Raw genomic sequence first — 18,657 nt, 5'->3', positions numbered from 1 at the left:
GCTCTGGGGTGGTGTCTATATGGAGAAACTGTGTCAGGGAGGGACAGGGTATTGGGGCAATTGTGGCTGCTTCCTACCTGATCCTGTCCTTCTGTTTGAAGGAAGGAGAGAAGAGCATGGAAAATTAGGGAGAGCTGGGAGTAGCTGGGTTAAGGACTGGGAAGTAAGAGTGTTCGAATTAAGATTAAGGCTAGAGTGAGAGTTTATAGGGGGAGTGAAGGTGAGATTACATTTCCAAATGCAGTAGGGTTTGGTGTTTGAGTTGGGGGTAAAGTTTAAATTGCCATGCGGTGGGCAAATTTAAGGTTAAATTTGAGTAGTGGATTTTGGGTTAGGGTGGAGATGGGTTTAAATATAGGTAGGAGTGGAGCTTTGACTAAGGGTTAGGACTGGGTATTTGAATGAATTGGAATTAGAATTAGGATACAGGTTAGGGTCAAAGGTGAGTTTTGAGTGGGACTTGAAGTTTGCATTGGGGTTTTCAGCTAAGACCACTCCCAGTTCCCATGGTCTCGTTTCAGCCTCAGAGCGGCAGTAGATTGGCCTGGTTAAGATTCTCAGCTTTGGAGGAAACAGGCTGCCTGAGTTTAAATCCTGACTCTACCACTTGGTAGCTATGTGTTGCCTTGGGCAAATTATGTAATCTCTTTGAGCCTCAGTTTCCTTATCTGTATAAAAAGGATGATAATAAGACTACCTACAATATATTGGTGTTGTGAGGATTAAATGAGTTCAGAATCAAAAGAATGCCTGGCACATAGTGTTATTCCCATTTTGCGGATGAGAAAATTGAGAAGAAAAGGTTAAGCGACTTGCTGAAGTGCCTGAATGGGGAGTCACACCCAGTCTAACTCTAGAGCCCTCATGGCTTACTACCATCATCAAGTATGTGTTCTCTCTCTTTTTTGTTTTTGTTTTTTTAAAAGGGTCTGTGTACTTTCTGGAAAGTCAGAGACTGCACTCACTAACAGTATTGACATCCCGGGGTTGAGGTTGAGGTTAGGTGACTTTAGGTCTGTATCTGGGGTGGGGTTTGGACTCTAACAGGGGTTTGCCTTCTGGTTGGTAGACTTTGTGTTAGGTTTCAGGTGGGCGTTCGGATAGGGGTCAGAGCCAGGATTGAGGTTGGGTTTCCTTTGGCAACTAAGGCTGTGGATGAGGCTGAGAGGCCATGGGGGGCAGTGTCTGGGTCAGGCTGAGCATTAGGGCTCTGGTGGCAGAGAGGCTGTTTGGGGCTGGCTGGGATGGGGAACAGGGTGATGTGGTTCTGGTCACCTAGAGGCTCTCTGGGGGTGAGGTCTGGGTGGGCAATGGGTGGGTCAGAGGGGCTGAGGGTGGAGCTCCACCTTGCTCCAAGGGTCTGCAGGGATGGAAGGATTCTCTCACCTTTCCTGCCTTCAGATTCCGACATCTTCCTTTCGAGATTGAAGGGCCATCTGCACACAACCCCCCTCTCTTTCCCCAGCTTTGGAGGGATTAAGGCCACAGGGCGGGGCGATAACAATGTCGTATGGGAGGGTGGCGGTGGGGGTGCAAATGGGACGTTTGTGGGCCAGAGCCTGGCAACAGATGAAATGTTTACCAAATATACACCTGCAGCAAACAGTCAAACTAAAATAAGAAAAGGATGTCATTTTCCAATAGTATATGGAATTCGAAGTATGTAGGAAAAACCTAATATATGTGCAATATCTCTATGGAAAAAAGATCAAATATTATCAATTATTATTATTATTTTTAGAGACAGGGTCTTGCTCTGTCACCCAGGCAGGAGTGCAGTGGCTTGATCATAGCTCACAGTAGCGCTGAATTCCTGGGCGCAAGTGATCCTCAGGCCTCAGCCAGTTGTGCCTCACCATGCCCAACTAATTTTTTTTTTCTTTAAATTTTGGGTTGCTTCAAACTTTATTTGAGAAAAACAGAAGATAAACGTATCAAAAGAACACACAGGTGGGTGCGGGGGCATGGCTAGTGGTGGCAGCCAGGGTGGGCATCCGGGCTAAGGCTTTTACTTGACTGCAGACTGGTCGGATTTCGCAGCTTCTAGGCCCCCAAGCTGGGACCGCGACTCTAAGGGGATCTAGTTGGACTACGTGGCTAGCTTGGGCATGGGGGCCTCCACGGTCAGTGTGCCCTCAGGGGACAGGGAGGAGGAGACCTTGGTGGGGTCCACACCGTGGGGCAGCGTGTATTTCCGGATGAAGCAGCGGGAGATGTAGCCATGCTTGTCCTGCCGCCCTTGTGCTTGCCGGTGATCTCCACCACGCCACCCTTGGTCTTGACCGTCAGCTCGTCAGGGGCGAAGTGGTTGACGTCCAGGGATACTCGCCAGCGGTCCGCCGTGGGCCAGTTCTCCGAGACCCCGCTGCTGAGCTGCCGGCTGAGCGCGCGGCTGTAGGCGGGCGCGGCCACCGCGGGGCTCTCGACCGCGGTGGGGGGCAGGGGGCTCACGTAGCCTGGTCAGCTGCTGGTGCCAAACCACTGCGACCAGCCCGAAGGCCTGGTCGAAGAGGCGACTGTGCGGGTACCAGTTGCGGAAGGGGTCCCAGCTGGGGTCCGGCAGGAGCCATAAGAGGACGCGGCGCTCGGTCATGCTGCCAGGCTCTGCTTGGGACGTCTGCTTGGACAGGTGTCATTTTTTTTTTTTTTTTTAAGAGATGGTGTCTTGCTGTATTGCCCATGCCAGTCTCAAACTCCTGGCCTCAAGCCATCCTCCAGCCTTGGCCTCCAAAACTGATGGGATTGCAGGCGCGCCTCGGCTGTTCAAGAAATGGTTACATAGATTTCTTTTGCTTTATTTATTTATTTATTTATTTATTTAGAGACAGAGTCTCGCTCTGTTACCCAGGCTGGAGTGTAATGGCACAATCTCAGCTCACTGCCACCTTTGCCTCCCCAGTTCAAGTGATTCTTCTGCCTCAGCCTGCCGAGTAGCTGGGACTACAGGCATGCGCCGCCATGTCTGGCTAATTTTTCTCGTTTTAGTAGAGAGGGGGTTTCACCATGTTGGCCAGGCTGGTCTTGAACTCCTGACCTCAGGTGATCCACCCGACTCAGCCTCCCAAAGTGCTGGGATTACAGGCGTGAGCCACTGCACCTAGCCAGTTACATAGATATTTGCTGTGTAATTATTCTTTGGAGTGTACAAATGTGTATCATATTAAAGCATTTATTGAATGCATGAATACTAGTAACTATAACTTACATAGCGCTTTCTTATCTTATGTGTCAGGCACATAGTACAACATGCTTTATATAAATTAATTCTGTTTTAATCCTAAAAAGCAGGTACTGTCAATAGTCCCATTTTACAGATGAGGAGACTAAGACATAGGGAAGTAGTCGCTCTGTGTTAAAATTCTGCCCTTAATGTGTACACTTTCATAGCCTAGAAGATGAATGCCGCCTTAAACGAATGAGTTAAGAAGCCCCTTTCTGTCTGGCCCCTCCACTCCCCACCACACGGGTTGTTCCTTTTTCCCTTGGAAGAGCCCACTGGACTGCAGGTGGAAGAACTACAACTCCCAGCAGCTATTGCAAGCTCAACCTCCGTGCACACTCACCCCAGGCCTCACATCCGGCATGCGCCGTCCTCGCTCACAGAACTACACTTCCCAACTCTCCCCACACGGCCCGTGACATTCTGGACCGCGAGCACGGAGCAGGGTTTCTACAGCTGCTCCCCACTTTCTCGGACCCGGCCCTGGACCCAGCCCCCGACTCCGACACGGCTCCACCATGGAGGAGGCGGACCGAATCCTCATCCATTCCCTGCGCCAGGCCGGCACGTAAGGACAGCGCCCCCGCCCACCCTCGAAGCCCACATCCGGGACTCTAAAGCCCAGGACCCCATTTCCCGGGAACCTTAAAACCCGGGACCCTGACATTCAGGGCTCCAACTCAAGGATCCTAAGACCCTTACCCCCTTAACACACACACACACACCCCGCCCTCCCTGACACCGACATCAGGGGCCTCCCAAATCCTTTGACCATGATATTTAGTACACCCAAAGTTCTGGGACCCAGACACTTTGAGACGTTACAACCTTGAAACCTCAAGACCCGGGACCCTGTAATCTGGGGATCTTAACATCAACACCCTGAGACCCTGTTATGTGGAGACCCTAAGACCCCTGTGCCCTAAGAACCAGGGAGCATAAAACCCCAGGACCCTGGCACTCGGGGACTCCAAAAAAATCCCTGGACCAGATACTTGGGATCCTTCAAACTCCAGTTCCCCAAACACCTGGGGCTTAAAAAACACCCAGGATTCTTTTTTTTTTCTTTTCCGAGATGGAGTCTCGCTCTGTCTCCTAGGCTGTAGTGCAGTGGTGTGATCTCAGCTCACAGCAGCCTCCGCCTCCCGGGTTCAAGTGATTCTCCTGCCTCAGCCTCCCAAGTAGCTGGTATTACAGGCGTGTGCCACCATACCCGGCTAATTTTTGTATTTTTAGCAGAGACAGGGTTTCACCATGTTGGTCAGGCTGGTCTCCAACTCCTGACCTCAAGTGATCTGCCTGCCTCCACCTCCCAAAATGCTGGGATTACAGGTGTGTGAGCCACCGCGCCCAGCCAAAAAACCCCAGGATTCTAAAATCTGACATCAGCATTTGGTCACCCTGATGCACGAAGACTCCTCCGTTCAGGGACCCTAAAAACCCAGGATGCCAACATCTAGGGAGTCTGATTTTTGTATTGCTTGAAACTAGGTGGTCTTGATATTCAGGGATCTTTATACCCAGGGATCCTGACATTTGGAACTTCTGAAAACAGCAGCCTCCTAAAATCTAGTCTTCTCAAAACTCTAGCAGCTCAATATGTATGCAGAGAACATACTATCTGGGAACCGAGAAACCCAGAGATTGTGCCACCTGGACCCTTTAACCTTTCCAGACCCCCAAATTTTGATATTTTTCTAAACTTAGTTCTCTTCTATCCACCGTTCTCCTACTCCAAGATCTTAGGACCTGAGGATTTCCCTAGTTCCTGGTTTTCCAAATGGAAGTCACAGTCACCAACATCCAGGATCTATCTGAACTGTAGGCATCCTCCCTGCCTCTACCCTGGTACTAGTGTTTCCAAAAGGCTGCAGGGCTCAGCCTGATCCCTCTTGCCTAACTGTTCCCCTGATCAAGCCGGTCCCCTTCTTCTTCAGGGCAGTTCCTCCAGATGTGCAGACCTTGCGCGCCTTCACCACTGAGCTGGTTGTAGAGGCTGTGGTCCGCTGCCTGCGTGTGATCAACCCTGCTGTGGGCTCTGGCCTCAGCCCCCTGCTGCCTCTTGCCATGTCTGCCCGGTTCCGCCTGGCCATGAGCCTGGCTCAGGCCTGCATGGTGAGTGGCCCTCCTCCCAATGCACACATCCTCTTCCTTCCTCTTTTACAAAGTAACCAAGCTCTTCTGCAACACTTGCCTTTCCTCTGCAACACTTGCCTTTCCTCTGCAACACTTACCTTTCCTCTGTCACTTTTCCAGCGGCTTAGCTTTCATTAGTGGTTAAGGCTGCTGACTGTAGGGTCAAACTGCCTGAGTAGTTTAGATCCTAGTCCCACCACTTTGTAACTGTGTGACCGTAACCCTCTGGGCCCCAGTTTTCCTGTTTGTGAAATGGAGATGGTAAATATAGGGCTGTTATGAGGAGCAAATGAGTTTATCCAGTTTGCACCTGGGCTGCTCCTGGCTTCTATGTTTTAAATTTAGCTGCAAAACACCACCCCCACCCCATAGTATTCATTTCCTAGTTCCAGAAAACACCCTGTCTGGGTCATATACTCCTAAACTAATCACTCTCTCCTCTGGCCCAGTCTGGATGACATGGTCATTCCTTTTTTTCTTTTTTTTTTTTTTTGAGACGGAGTCTCACTTTGTCGCCCAAGCTGGAGTGCAGTGGTGTGATCTTGGCTCACTGCAACCTCCACCTCCCGGGTTCAAGTGATTCTCCCTGCCTCAGCCTCCTGAGTATCTGGGACTATAGGCATGCGCCACCACACCCAGCTAATTTTTGTGTTCTTAGTAGAGACGGGGTTTCACCATGTTGGCCAGGATGGTTTTAATCTCTCGACCTCATGATCCACCCGCCTTGGCCTCCCAAAGTGCTGGGATTACAGGAGTGAGCCACTGTGCCCAGCCTTTTTTTTTTTTTTTTTTTGATATGAGGTATCTCTCTGTCACCCAAGCTGGAGTGCAGTGACGTGATCTCCGCTCACTGCAACCTCCATCTCCTGGGTTCAAGCGATTCTCCTGCCTTAGCCTCCCGAGTAGCTGGGACTACAGGCATGCACCACCATGCCCAGCTAATTTTTGTATTTTTAGTAGAGACGGGGTTTCATTATGTTGGCTAGGCTGGTCTCGAACTCCTGACCTTGTGATCTGCCTGCCTTGGCCTCCCAAAGTGCTGGGATTACAGGTGTGAGCCACCGCGCCTGGCCGACACGGTCATTCCTGTAGGACACTGTGATTAGCCGCTCCTTCAGGATCCCATGGAGTTGGGATAAGGATGATTACCCAAAGGAAGTCATGCTGGTTACCTAAAAGAGTGTCTCTGCTACCTTACCTCTGTGGGAACCACACATCTGCCTCTGCTGACAGTAATTCCAAAAATGTCTCTGTGATAGAATAAATAAAGTACTTTTCTTTTTAAAAATATTTTAATTTTTTTAGAGGTAAGGGTCTTGCTATATTGCCCAGGCTGGTCTTGAACTCCTGGCCTCAAGAGATTCTCGTGCCTCTGCCTCACGAGTAGATAGGACTATAGGCACATGTCACCCTGCCCGATAATTTTTAAATTTTTCATAGAGATGGGGTCTTGCTTTTGCAGAGATGTTGCCCAGGCTGGTCTCAAGCTCCTGGCCTCAAGCAATCTTCCTGCCTTGGCCTCCTGAGTAGTTGGGACTACAGGCATGCACCACTGTGCCTGGTAAAGAGCCATTCTGATGAAGCACTCACGCATCCCCAGTATCTAGCTGAGTCCAGTGCCTGGATTCAAGAGCTCCAAGTAATGCTACCCTCCCGGCTCACTCACTCTGTGACTTTGGGCCAGTCTCAACTTTTTTTTTTGAGGCGGAGTCTCGCACTGTTGCCCGGCCTGGAGTGCGTGGCGCGATCTCAGCTCGCTGCAACCTCCTCCGCCTCCCGGGTTCAAGCGATTCTCCTGCCTCAGCCTCCCGAGTGGCTGGGATTACAGGCATCTGCCACCATGCCCGGCTAAGATTTTTGTATTTTTAGTAGAGATGGAGTTTCACCATCTTGGCCAGGCTGGTCTCGAACTCCTGACGTTGTGATCCACCCACCTCAGCCTCCCAAAGTGTTGGGATTACAGGTGTGAGCCACCGCACCTGGCTCTCTTAACCTTTTTGAGGCTAAGTTTCTACATGTGTAAAATGGGTATAAGAATTGTAGCTACCGTATAGCGTTGCTGTGAGGATTAAACATGAGTTAATGTGTGAAAAGCTGGTTATAATAAGCTTTGCATACATGGGATTACTATTATTGGACAGGTCTGATCTGGAACCTGTGGCTACATAGTGAATGGAAACACTTTGAACTGACCCGGGAAGTACATGGTGGTGGAGGGACGATAGAGTAACTACCGTGAAAACTTTCATTTAGATGTAGGGGACTGGGTGGCTAGAGCTGTTAAATTTGGGCCTTGCTCGTGCGGTCTCTGTCTCTTAGCAACAGGTCTCAGAGCTCCCTCCATCCCTTGGCTCTCAGGTTCACCCAGCTCTCAGGAGTTGTCACGTTCTTCTCTCTGGGGCTCTTGGTGGCCTTATGAGGCAGGCAGTCTGTCCCCTGGCCCAGGACTGTATGTATTCTTGAGGTTAGCACTTAATAGGGGGGAAGTTTTGTCTTCTGTTTGCAGAGGAGAGTACATAGGCTCAGGCTTCCCACAGTTCTCTGCTCTTCTCTCAGTGCTGTCTCTCTTGGATTTTGTTTACCTGCTTTTGCTTACACTGATATTAGTGGGGGTTAGTAACTATGGCTTTTCCAGTGGCCAGGAAGTACATATGGGCTGGGCATGGTGTCTCTTGCATGTAATCCCAGAATTTTGGGAGTCCGAGGTGGGAGGATCAGTTGAGCCCAGGAGCTCGAGATCAGCCTGGGCAACATAGTGAGACCCCCATCTCTACAAAAAATAAAATAAAAACATAGCGGGGCATGGTGGCACACGCCTGTGGTCCCAGCTATGTGGGAGGCTGAGGTAGGAGGATTGCTTGAGGCTGGGAGGTCCAGGCTGCAGTGGGCTGTGATTGTGCCACTGCACTCTAGCCTGGGAGACAGAGTGAAACCCCATCTCAAAAAAAAAAAAAAAAAAAAAAAAAAAAAAAGACTGAGGATGGTGGCTCATGCCTGTAATTCCAGCACTTTGGGAGGTGGAGGCGGGCAGATCACCAGAAGTCAGGAGTTTGAGACCAGCCTGGCCAACATGGCGAAACCTCATCTCTACTAAAAATACAAAAATTAGCCAGGTGTGCTGGCACGTGCCTGTAATCCCAGCTACTCAGGAGGCTGAGGCAGGAGAATCACCTGAACCCAGGAGGTGGAGTTTCCAGTGAGTCAAGATTGCACCACTGCACTCCAACCTGGGCGACAGAGCAAGACTCTTGTTTCCAAAAAAATAAAAAACAGGTATGTATGGTTGTCTGGCCCCCAGCAGCCTTGGTTTACCTGCAGCAGGCAAAAGGGGTTCTCTTAATCCAGCTGTGTGCTGTCCCTATAGCCCCCCTCTTCATCTCAGCACTGCCACGTTCTGGCATCTTCATTTTCATATGCCCTGCTCCTGGCAACAGTTTCTGCACCTTAGCCACGTCCATATTTTGGCACCTTTCCCACTCCTGGAATGAGTTTCTGTATCAGTCACAGCTCTTTGATTGCATATGTTAGAAAAAATCCAAAGTAAAATACCTTAAAAGCCAGTGGTTTTCATACTTATTTGACCTTGAGCCTCCAAAATAAATATATCTTGCATTGTGACCCACTATACTCCTAAGTATAGAATAATGATGGCTTCTAAGTGTACCCTGTGCCAGGCCCTGTGGTAAATAACATGGCGTTAACTCATTTAATTCTCAGGACAACCTTCTGCTGTATATACTGTTGGTATACCCTCTTTCAGATGAAGAAAGTGAAGCACAGAGGGGTTAAGTGATCTGCCTGAGGCCATATAGTTGGTAAGAGGCAAAGCTTGGGTTTGAATCCAGGAAGTCTGCTTTCAGAGGCTATGCAGTTCTAAAGCAGTGGCAACTCTGGAAGAAAAAGGCTTTCGTAGGCTGGGTGTGGTGATTCCTACCTGTAATCCCAGCACTGTGGGAGGCCGAGGTGGGCAGATTGCTTGAGCCCAGGAGTTTGAGACCAGCCTGGCCAATATGCAAAACCCTGTCTGTACTAAAAATACAAAAATTAGCCGGGTGTGGTAGTGTGCACCCGTAATTCCAGCTACTCGGGAGGCTGTATGGGAAGATCACTTGAGCCCAGGAGGCAGAGGTTCCAGTGAGCCAAAATCACGCTATTGCACTCCAGCCTGAGCAACAGAGCAAGACCCTGTCTCAAAAAAAAAAAAAAAAAAAAAAAAAGGGAAAAGGCTTTCTTTCTCTCCTGGCCTGCTTCCTCGGTCCCCATCCAGAACCCTCATGAGTCCTTTTGTTCTGAGCTATTGTGCATCTGGTCTTTTTGGCCTGTTTATTTTTAGGCACTCTTTCTATAATAGGTAGATTTGCTCTTTACCTATGATATGGGCTCCAAATATTTTTTTTTGACTTTGCTTATTATATTTTTCTTTAAATATTTTCTTTCTTTTCATGCATTCAAAAGTACCCATCTTTTCTTTTATGGCCTCTGGATTTTGAGTCATAGAAAGGCCAGAGCTTTAATCTTGTTTCTTGTTCTCTGTAGCGTTGACTGTCTTCACTCTGTGGCTCCCCACAGGGCCCAGAGGCCTTGGGGAGCCGGGGGAGATTGGGAGGGTGGTGGTTAGTGAGAGAGTGGGAGTGTTTTCAGCCCAGGCCCAAGTCTCCCAGGGCAGGAGGACCCTGCCTGCTTCCTGATGGCCCCCCACCAACCCTCAGGACCTGGGCTATCCCTTGGAGCTTGGCTATCAGAACTTCCTCTACCCCAGTGAACCTGACCTCCGAGACCTGCTTCTCTTCTTGGCTGAGCGTCTGCCCACTGATGCCTCTGAGGATGCAGACCAGCCTGCAGGTACTGGGTGTCTGGGGTGTGGGTTGGGGTGGTGAGGGGAGAGGAGGGCCTTCTGGGGGCTGTAGGGCTGAGAGAGGTAGAGGTAGTGAAAAGGTTGATGAGTAGGGATGGCGGTATGTGCCTTCAGGAGAGCTAGGCAGGAGGATTAGGCATCAGAGAGGGGCTACAGGGCAGGGGGCAGGGGGCTGAGGTTGAGCTGACCCCGGTGGTGCATTGGTGCTGGGAGGGGCCTCCCTGACTCAACCCCTGTGCCCTCCCTCTCTCTCACTCTGCTTTAACCACTTGGGCCTCCTGGGTCCTTCTCAAACACACCTCAGTACACTCCCGCCTCTGCACCTTTGTATCATGGGTTACCCTTCCCCTAGGTATCCTCATGGTTCACTCCCTTACCTCTTTGAGGTTAGCCTCCTCTCCAAAGCCCTCTCCTGATCCCCGCCTGGCTGCAGTCTGGATGGTACTCAGAATCCTATTCATGATCTCTTTCCTCTGCTAGCTTGCCGGCTCCCTGAAGGCAGGGACCTTTATCCAGTTTGTTCCACGAAGTAGCCCTAGTGTCTAGAACAGCGACCTGTACAGAGTAGGTGCTCAGTGTTTGTTGAATGACTGAACGTGAGAACGCAAGCTGGATAGATGTGTATCTCTGGATGGGGGTCAGGAGTGGAGGCTGGTCTCCTAGGGTATGCCCTTTTGGATTTGCAGCATTGTCACCTGATTCACTTCCTTCCCATCCCCCATAGGTGACTCAGCTATTCTCCTCCGGGCCATCGGGAGCCAAATTCGGGACCAGCTGGCACTGCCTTGGGTCCCGCCCCTCCTTCGCACTCCCAAGCTGCAGCACCTCCAGGTGGGACCCCCGATTCCCGTGGATCTTCTCTTGTCCCTGTCCGGGTGCCCAGGGTTTTGGCCCCCTACCCCTGGCGACCCTCATCCCACTTCATCCTGGAGGTTCTGAGCCTGCTCTCCCACCAGGGCTCAGCCCTCCAGAAGCCTTTCCGTGCCAGCAGGCTGGTCGTGCCCGAATTGAGTTCCAGAGGCGGTGAGCATGAGGCTGTGGGGAGGGGTGAGGAGGAAGGTGGGGGGGACCCTCATAGCGTTGCCATGCGGTAGGGCCAGCTGACTCTGTTCCTGCCTCCAGAGCCACGGGAGTTCCAGGCAAGTCCCCTGCTGCTTCCAGTCCCTACTCAGGTGCCTCAGCCTGTTGGAAGGGTGGCCTCACTCCTCGAACACCATGCCCTGCAGCTCTGCCAGCAGACGGGCCGGGACCGGCCAGGGGATGAGGACTGGGTCCCCCGGACATCCCGCCTCCCACCCCAGGTACAGCCGGATGCCTGGCTCCCTGCTGTCCGGGCTGCTGCTCACTGATGCTCCCGCTGGTCCTGTGCTCCTCTCCTTCCCTACTTTGTCCCTCCCTTCCGTTGTTTCCCCTCTGTGCGCACTTACCCAGCTCCCCACCTGAAAGAACACTGGAGTCAGAAAAAAGGAGAACCTGGAACAAGTCAGTATCCCTCCTCAGAGCCTTGGTTTCCTATGCTAAAAAATCGGATAGTAATAGTGCTTTCCTCTCAGGGTAGTAGTTAGACTGAATAATGTGCATGAGATTCCTGGCAACCAGAGCAATCCGGATGCCTGCCTTCATTCATTCATTCATTCATTCATTCATTCATTCATTCATTCATTCATTTGGAGTCTTGCTCTGTCACCCAGGCTGGAGTGCAGTGGCATGATCTTGGCTCACTGCAACCTCCATCTCCCGGGTTCAAGCGATTCTCCTGCTTCAGCCTCCCAAGTAGTTGGGATTACAGGTTTGCACCACCACACCTGGCTAATTTTTATATTTTTGGTAGAGGCAGGGTTTTGCCATGTTGGCCAGGCTGGTCTCGAACTCCTGACCTCAGGTGATCTGCCCACCTTGGCCTCCCAAAATGTTGGGATTACAGGCATGAGCCACCGTGCCTGGCCCTACTCTTTCTCTGTTTCTGCACTTGTCACTGATGTTCATTTTTCCGGTTTCTAGGTTTTTGCACTATTTCTGCCTGTCCCCATTATTCTAGTTCTGTGTTTTTGCTGCTTCTCTTTCTTACCTGTCTCCTCATTTCTGTACTGAATTTCTCTCTCGCTCTGTTTACCTATCTGTTTTCCCTTCTCTGTCCACTTTATCTGTTCCCTCTTCTTCTCTGGGCACCTTTGTATCTGTGTCCCCTTCTGCTCTGTCCACCTCTGTATCTGTCCCCTTCCTTGCTGTCCACCTATATATCTGTCACCCCTCTGCCTCTGTTTACTTCTTCATCTCTCTCCTCTTCCTCTCTGTCCATCTCTGTATCTGTTGCCCATTCCCTCTGTCCACTTCTTTATCTGTCCCTTCTTCCTCTCTGTCCACCTCTGTATTTGTCCCTCCTTCCCTTCTGTCCATCTCTTTATCTGTCCCCTCTTCTTCTGTCTTTTTTTTTGAGATGGGGTCTCGCTCTGTCACCCAGGCTGGACTATAGTGGCATGATCAGGGCTCAAGGCAGCCTCGAATTCCCAGGTTCAAGCAATCCTCCCACCTCAGGCATCTGAGTAGCTGGGACTACAGGTGCATGCGCCCAGCTAATTTTTGTATTTTTTTTAGAGATGGGGTTTTGCCATGTTGACCAGGCTGGTCTCAAACTCCTGACCTGAAGCGATCCGCCCACCTTGGCCTCCCAAAGTGCTGGGATTACAGGCATGAGCCACCGTGCCCGGCCGCCTCTTCTCTATCTACCTCTTTGTCCCCTCTTCTTCTCTATCCATCTCTGTATCTGTCCCCTCTTCCCCTCTGTCCACCTCTGTATCTGTCCCCTCCTTCTCTCTGTCCACCTCTCTGTCACCCCTCTCCCTCTGTCCATTTCTTTATCTGTCCCCTTTTCCTCCTGTCCACTTCTCTTTCTCCCTCCCTGCATTCTGCTCTATTTCTGTCCCCTCTTCCTCTTTGTTCACCTGGGTATCAGTACCCCTCCCCTTCTGTCCACCTTTATATCTGTCCCCTCTTCCTCTCTGTCCACCTCTGTATTTGACCCCCCTCTCCTTCTGTCTGCCTCTTTATCTGTCCCGTCTTCCTCTGTGTCTACATCTCTGTCTGTCCCTCTTTTTCTCCACCTCTGTGTCGGCCCCCTCCTGGTCTGTCCACTTTCTTATTTGTCCTTTCTTTCTCTGTCTTCACTTCTGTGTCTTTTTTATTTATTTATTTTTATTTTTATTTTTTTTTGAGATGGAGTCTCCCTCTGTCGCCCAGGCTGGAGTGCATTGGCGCGATCTTGGCCCACTGCAACCCCTGCCTCCCAGGTTCAAGTGATTCTCCTGCCTCAGCCTCCCAAGTAGCTAGGACTACAGGTGTGCACCACCATGCCCAGCTAATTTTTGTATTTTTAGTAGAGACGGGGTTTCACCACGTTGGCCAGGATGGTTTCGATCTCTTGACCTCGTGATCCATCTGCCTCAGCCTCCCCAAGTGTTGTGGTTACAGGTGTGAGCCACCGCACCCGGCCATCTGTCACTGTTTTTATAATCTATAGTAATTTTCAAACATAAATGTGGAGAGAATATTCTAGTGAATCCTATGTGCCATTTTGCCAACTTTTCTTCATCTGTTCTCTCCCAAATTTTTCTTTGTTGCTGTATTATTTTAAAGCAAATCCCAGACATCATGTCATTTCAACTCTAAATACTTAGGATTACATCTCTTAACTCATGAGGACATTCAGTTTTCAAGGTAACCACTGGACCATTTTCATGGCTAATGAAGTTAACAATGATATCTTGTGGGTTTTGTTCTTTTTTTTTTTTTGAGACGGAGTCTTACTCTGTTGCCCAGGCTGGAGTGCAATGGTGTGATCTCACTTCAGTGCAACCTCCACCTCCTGGAGGTGGAGTGCACTAAGTTTTGTATTTTTAGTAGAGTTGGGGTTTCACCATGTTGGCCAGGCTGGTCTTGAACTCCTGACCTCAGGTGATCTGCCTACCTTGGCCTTTCAAAGGGCTAGGATTACAGGCATGAGCCACTGCACCCAGCCAACAATGATATCTTAATACCATCCAACACTGAGTTCATAATCAGATTTTCCCAGTTATCTTGAAACTCTCTGTTCTTGTCCCTCTCTTGCCTCTCTCTCTCTGCCTCCTTCTGTACCTGGTACCTTTGATTCCCTGTCTCTGCTCTGTCCCCTGATAACCTGTCTATGATTCTCTTGGATTTGGGGGCTCTAGGCTCACCCCGCTCTCTTCCCACATTCTTCTCCAGCATGGGGATTTAGTGGGTGGAGAGAAGTATGTCTGTGAGCAAGAGAAGACCCCTTTCCTCAAGGAGATCCCGGGCTGGTGGAGCAGTAGAGCAGAGCAGGGCCTGCCTTAGTGGGAAGGCTGGAGGGTGGGGATGACTTGTTTGTATACTCTTGTCAGGGGGTCCTTGGAGGAGGCAGGGCCTTGGGTGCTAGGTGGGCCCCTACATCCTTCTGCGTCCCCTGCCTTTTCTCCCAAGGAGGACACACGGGCTCAGCGGCAGCGGCTGCAGAAGCAACTGACTGAGCATCTGCGCCAAAGCTGGGGCCTGCTTGGGGCCCCCATACAAGCCCGAGACCTGGGAGAGCTGCTGCAGGCCTGGGGTGCTGGGGCCAAGACTGGTGCTCCTAAGGGCTCCCGCTTCACGCACTCAGAGAAGTTCACCTTCCATCTGGTGGGTGCACCTGAGGACATGGGATGTGTGGCTGGATGTGGCAGGCTTGGAGGGTGGCTTTTTGTGTCAGCACCACACCTTTATCCACACACAGGTTCTTGTGTTCCCACTGGACAGGCCCTTGCCCACTGGGGGTGGGTACCCAGAGGTCCCCTAGCTTCTTAGGGACTTGACTGGAGAAAATGTGAATAGGTGGGAACCATGCAAGGGTGTGGGGGTGTTCTTGGGGCAACACCCCCTTTCCTCAGGCAGTTTCCTTTGAGCATATCTTCTGTCCTAAGATGTTCACTCTGAGGGCCCCCCCATCCTTCTCATGGGCATTCGAGGCTTGAGAGATGGGCAGGTGGGTAGGATCAGGGAGCTTTCTCCATGAGCAAGCACTCTGGCCTGAGGTTGCAGATGGTGCCTTTACCCACATAGTCACAGTCTAGCCGCCATCAGTGCTTGAGTGGGCACGCATGCTGCACTGGGGGCAGTTCTCAGGGGAGGCTGAGGCTGGGCCACGTGAGGAAGGGCCTTCCCCGACAACCAGGATGCCCCCGTCACTCCCCTAGGAGCCCCAGACCCAGGCCACTCAGGTGTCAGATGTGCCGGCCACCTCCCGGCGGCCTGAACAGGTGAGCAGAGTGGGTTGGAGGGGGGTGTCCCAGGCCCTTGCTTGTCTACTGGGCCTGACACCCCGACCCTGACTGGCCTGGGCCTCCCAGGACACATGGGCAGCTCAGGAACAGGAGCTCGAGTCCCTTCGGGAGCAGCTGGAAGGAGTGAACCGCAGCATTGAGGAGGTTGAGGCCGACATGAAAACCCTGGGCGTCAGCTTTGTGCAGGTGAGGGGAGGGGGAGGGGCTGCACGTTGGGCTAGGTCAGAAGGAGGGCCTCAGGGTGTGAGGGACTAGACGGGACAAGAGGTGCTCTGTAGAGGTCTGCACATGGCAGAAGGGTTCCTGAGAGCTGTTGGGGATCCGTGGGTCTCTTGAGGGTGGCTGTGAGAATCAGGCCGGGGTGAGGGTCTGTGGGCATCTATGGGGCACCGTGGGTCTGCATGGGCAGGGGATTGAGGGGTCCTCAGAGGGTCTGTGGGCATCTGTGGGGCACCACGGGTCTGCATGGACAGGGGATTAGGGGGTCCTCGGGGTCCTTGGCACCAGCGTGGAGCTGTCAGAGAGGCCTGTGGGGGCCACGGGGGTAAACAGTCATCTGTGGAGCTCCATGGGGGCTGTGGCATGTGACTGGGTGTCCGCGGGCCAGGCAGAGTCTGAGTGCCGGCAGAGCGAGCTCAGCACAGCGGAGCGTGAGCAGGCCCTGCGCCTGAAGAGCCGCACGGTGGAGCTGCTGCCTGACGGGGCTGCCAACCTTGCCAAGCTGCAGGTGGGGTTGGGGATGTGGCTGGGTGGGGAGAGGCAGGGCGTGGCTGGGCGGGGTTGGAGGGCCCAGCCTGTGTGACACATACCCACCCCCCACCAGCTTGTGGTGGAGAATAGTGCCCAGCGGGTCATCCACTTGGCGGGTCAGTGGGAGAAGCACCGGGTCCCACTCCTGGCTGAGTACCGCCACCTCCGAAAGCTGCAGGATTGCAGAGAGGTAAGCAGTGGGGCACTGGGCTGTGGGCAGGCCAGGGTAGACTCGTTCCCTCTCTAGGGGGCCATCCCTGTGCTCTGCTCACTGTCTTCTGCCTGTGGGCTCCTGGCAGCTGGAATCTTCTCGACGGCTGGCAGAGATCCAAGAACTGCACCAGAGTGTCCGGGCAGCTGCTGAAGAGGCCCGCAGGAAGGAGGAGGTCTATAAACAGCTGGTAAGGCCTGTGTGAGGGACCTGGGTAGCTTAGGAGGGTGGGGGGCAGGTCCTGGGGCAGTGCCTGCTATGTCCCTGCCTAGGTGTCAGAGCTGGAGACTCTGCCCAGAGATGTGTCCCGGCTGGCCTACACCCAGCGCATCCTGGAGATCGTGGGCAACATCCGGAAGCAGAAGGAAGAGATCACCAAGGTACGCCGCCAGGGCCACGGAGGGTGGGTCATGTGGGCTGTCAGGCATAGTGTGGCTGCACACAGGGACCTCACACCCTCAGGCGGAGCTGTCCAGTCGCACTCTAACACAGAATAGTCACACACAATCCATCCCAGTCACCCCTGACACAGTGACACAGTCCCTGTCTGGTGCACATGAGGACCCTCCACTGCAGCCAGCCTGCCCCAGGCAGGGGCTCATGGCCACCATGGTGTCTGCCAGATCTTGTCTGACACGAAGGAGCTTCAGAAGGAAATCAACTCCCTATCTGGGAAGCTGGACCGGACGTTTGCGGTGACTGATGAGCTTGTGTTCAAGGTGTGGGGCAGGTTGGGTGGGGGTGAGTGGGGTGAGGCTGGGCTGCTGCCTTGTGCATCTGCTAACGGGCTGGCTGGGGTCCAGACCCAGGCCCTGTGCGAGGCTGGAGGTGCACTGATGCCCAGGGCTGGCTTTGTTTCATGGAGGATGAAGCTAGTGGGGTGGTGGGAGAGGGTGGCCTTCTTAGGGCATGGAGATGGTCAAGGGCAGCCCACTGATACCTTTGAGGTCCCTGTGTCTGGTCAGGATGCCAAGAAGGACGATGCTGTTCGGAAGGCCTATAAGTATCTAGCTGCCCTGCACGAGGTGAGGGGAGACACGTGCCTGGGGTGGGGCTGCTGGGGGTGGGTGGGGCTGGATGCAAGCCTTCTGCTCCTGTTGTCCCCAGAACTGCAGCCAGCTCATCCAGACCATTGAGGACACAGGCACCATCATGCGGGAGGTTCGAGACCTCGAGGAGCAGGTAAGGCCTGGGGGCAGGATGGGGAGCCAAGGCAGGCGGGGGGACAGTTGCTCAGGTTATGCTGAGAGAGGCCGTGGAGCCAGACACAGCCTATGGCTGGACACCCAGCCCTGCCCCTTAGTGCCTGTGCCTGTGACCTGGGACAGGCAAGTGGCCTACTGTGAGCCCCAGCTTCCACCCCAAGGGCCCTCCTTCCTGCCTCCCAGGGCCATGGGCAAAGGCTTCAGTTTAAAGATGTAGGGGGAATCCTGCCACATGGCAAAGGATGCTTTGGGTAGAGGGAACACCACGTGAGTCCTGGCCATGGGACAGAGCAGGCTGTTGTTGAAGGTGGTGGGAGGGGCCCAGAGTAGCTGTGATGGGGGCTGGCGAGCAGGAGCTGGGAAAGGGGCTGTGTGTGCGCTGAGGGGGCATGTGTTCACGTTGCCTCAGATCGAGACAGAGCTGGGCAAGAAGACCCTCAGCAACCTGGAGAAGATCCGGGAGGACTACCGAGCCCTCCGCCAGGAGAACGCTGGCCTCCTGGGCCGGGTCCGGGAGGCCTGAGGAGCTGCCGGCAGAGGTCTCTCCCCAGCCTCAGGCAGGGATTTGGGGTGCTAGAGGCAGTGGCCAAGCACATGCCCTAGCTACTTCCTCCACTGCCCAGTTCCTTCTGCTGCAGCCTTGGACCCAGACCCCTGCCCACTGACCGCAGCCCTTATATGGGGTGATAGTCCAGCATGTGGGGAGCTCGGCTGCAGTTTATTGGGGATGGTACTGTGGGTTGGGGGCCTTGAATCCCAAATAAATGAGTAGTTCCTCTGCAGTCTAAGCTGAGGCATGGATCAGGGCTCAGAGAATGGGAGTGAGGTGAGTGGCAGGGGAGACAACGGGATATTTTTGGCAAGTCAGTGTGTGTGGCTGTGTGTGTCTGCATGGGACTCAAGAGACCCATTGTGGGGCTGTGCGTGTGCACATGCGTGAGGTAACGCAGGTGAATTCTAACAGG

The 18,657-nt window shown here is 52.8% G+C and overlaps 1 protein-coding gene and 1 pseudogene across 1 annotated transcript; one reads left to right on the top strand and one right to left on the bottom strand.

Moving 5' to 3' along the window:
• Positions 1-1,972: 1,972 nt before the first annotated feature.
• On the bottom strand, positions 1,973-2,593 carry LOC105493929 (heat shock protein beta-1-like; annotated as a pseudogene).
• Positions 2,594-3,415: 822 nt separating this feature from the next.
• Positions 3,416-18,480, top strand: LOC105493931 (coiled-coil domain containing 22). The gene is made up of 17 exons (XM_011761959.3): positions 3,416-3,788; positions 5,158-5,335; positions 10,066-10,198; positions 10,936-11,042; positions 11,168-11,234; positions 11,334-11,512; positions 14,691-14,885; positions 15,440-15,502; positions 15,593-15,712; positions 16,134-16,253; positions 16,350-16,466; positions 16,576-16,677; positions 16,760-16,867; positions 17,111-17,206; positions 17,453-17,512; positions 17,595-17,669; positions 18,102-18,480. Exons 1-17 carry the CDS (start codon positions 3,739-3,741, stop codon positions 18,213-18,215), a joined length of 1,884 nt encoding a protein of 627 aa, XP_011760261.1. The 5' UTR covers positions 3,416-3,738; the 3' UTR covers positions 18,216-18,480.
• The last annotated feature ends 177 nt before the right edge of the window (positions 18,481-18,657 follow it).

This window comes from Macaca nemestrina, chromosome X (genome assembly GCF_043159975.1).
Source record: "Macaca nemestrina isolate mMacNem1 chromosome X, mMacNem.hap1, whole genome shotgun sequence".
NCBI classification, from domain to species: domain Eukaryota; kingdom Metazoa; phylum Chordata; class Mammalia; order Primates; family Cercopithecidae; genus Macaca; species Macaca nemestrina.
Note: the sequence above shows the minus strand (reverse complement) of the source record. Positions and strands in the feature narration are given on the sequence as shown.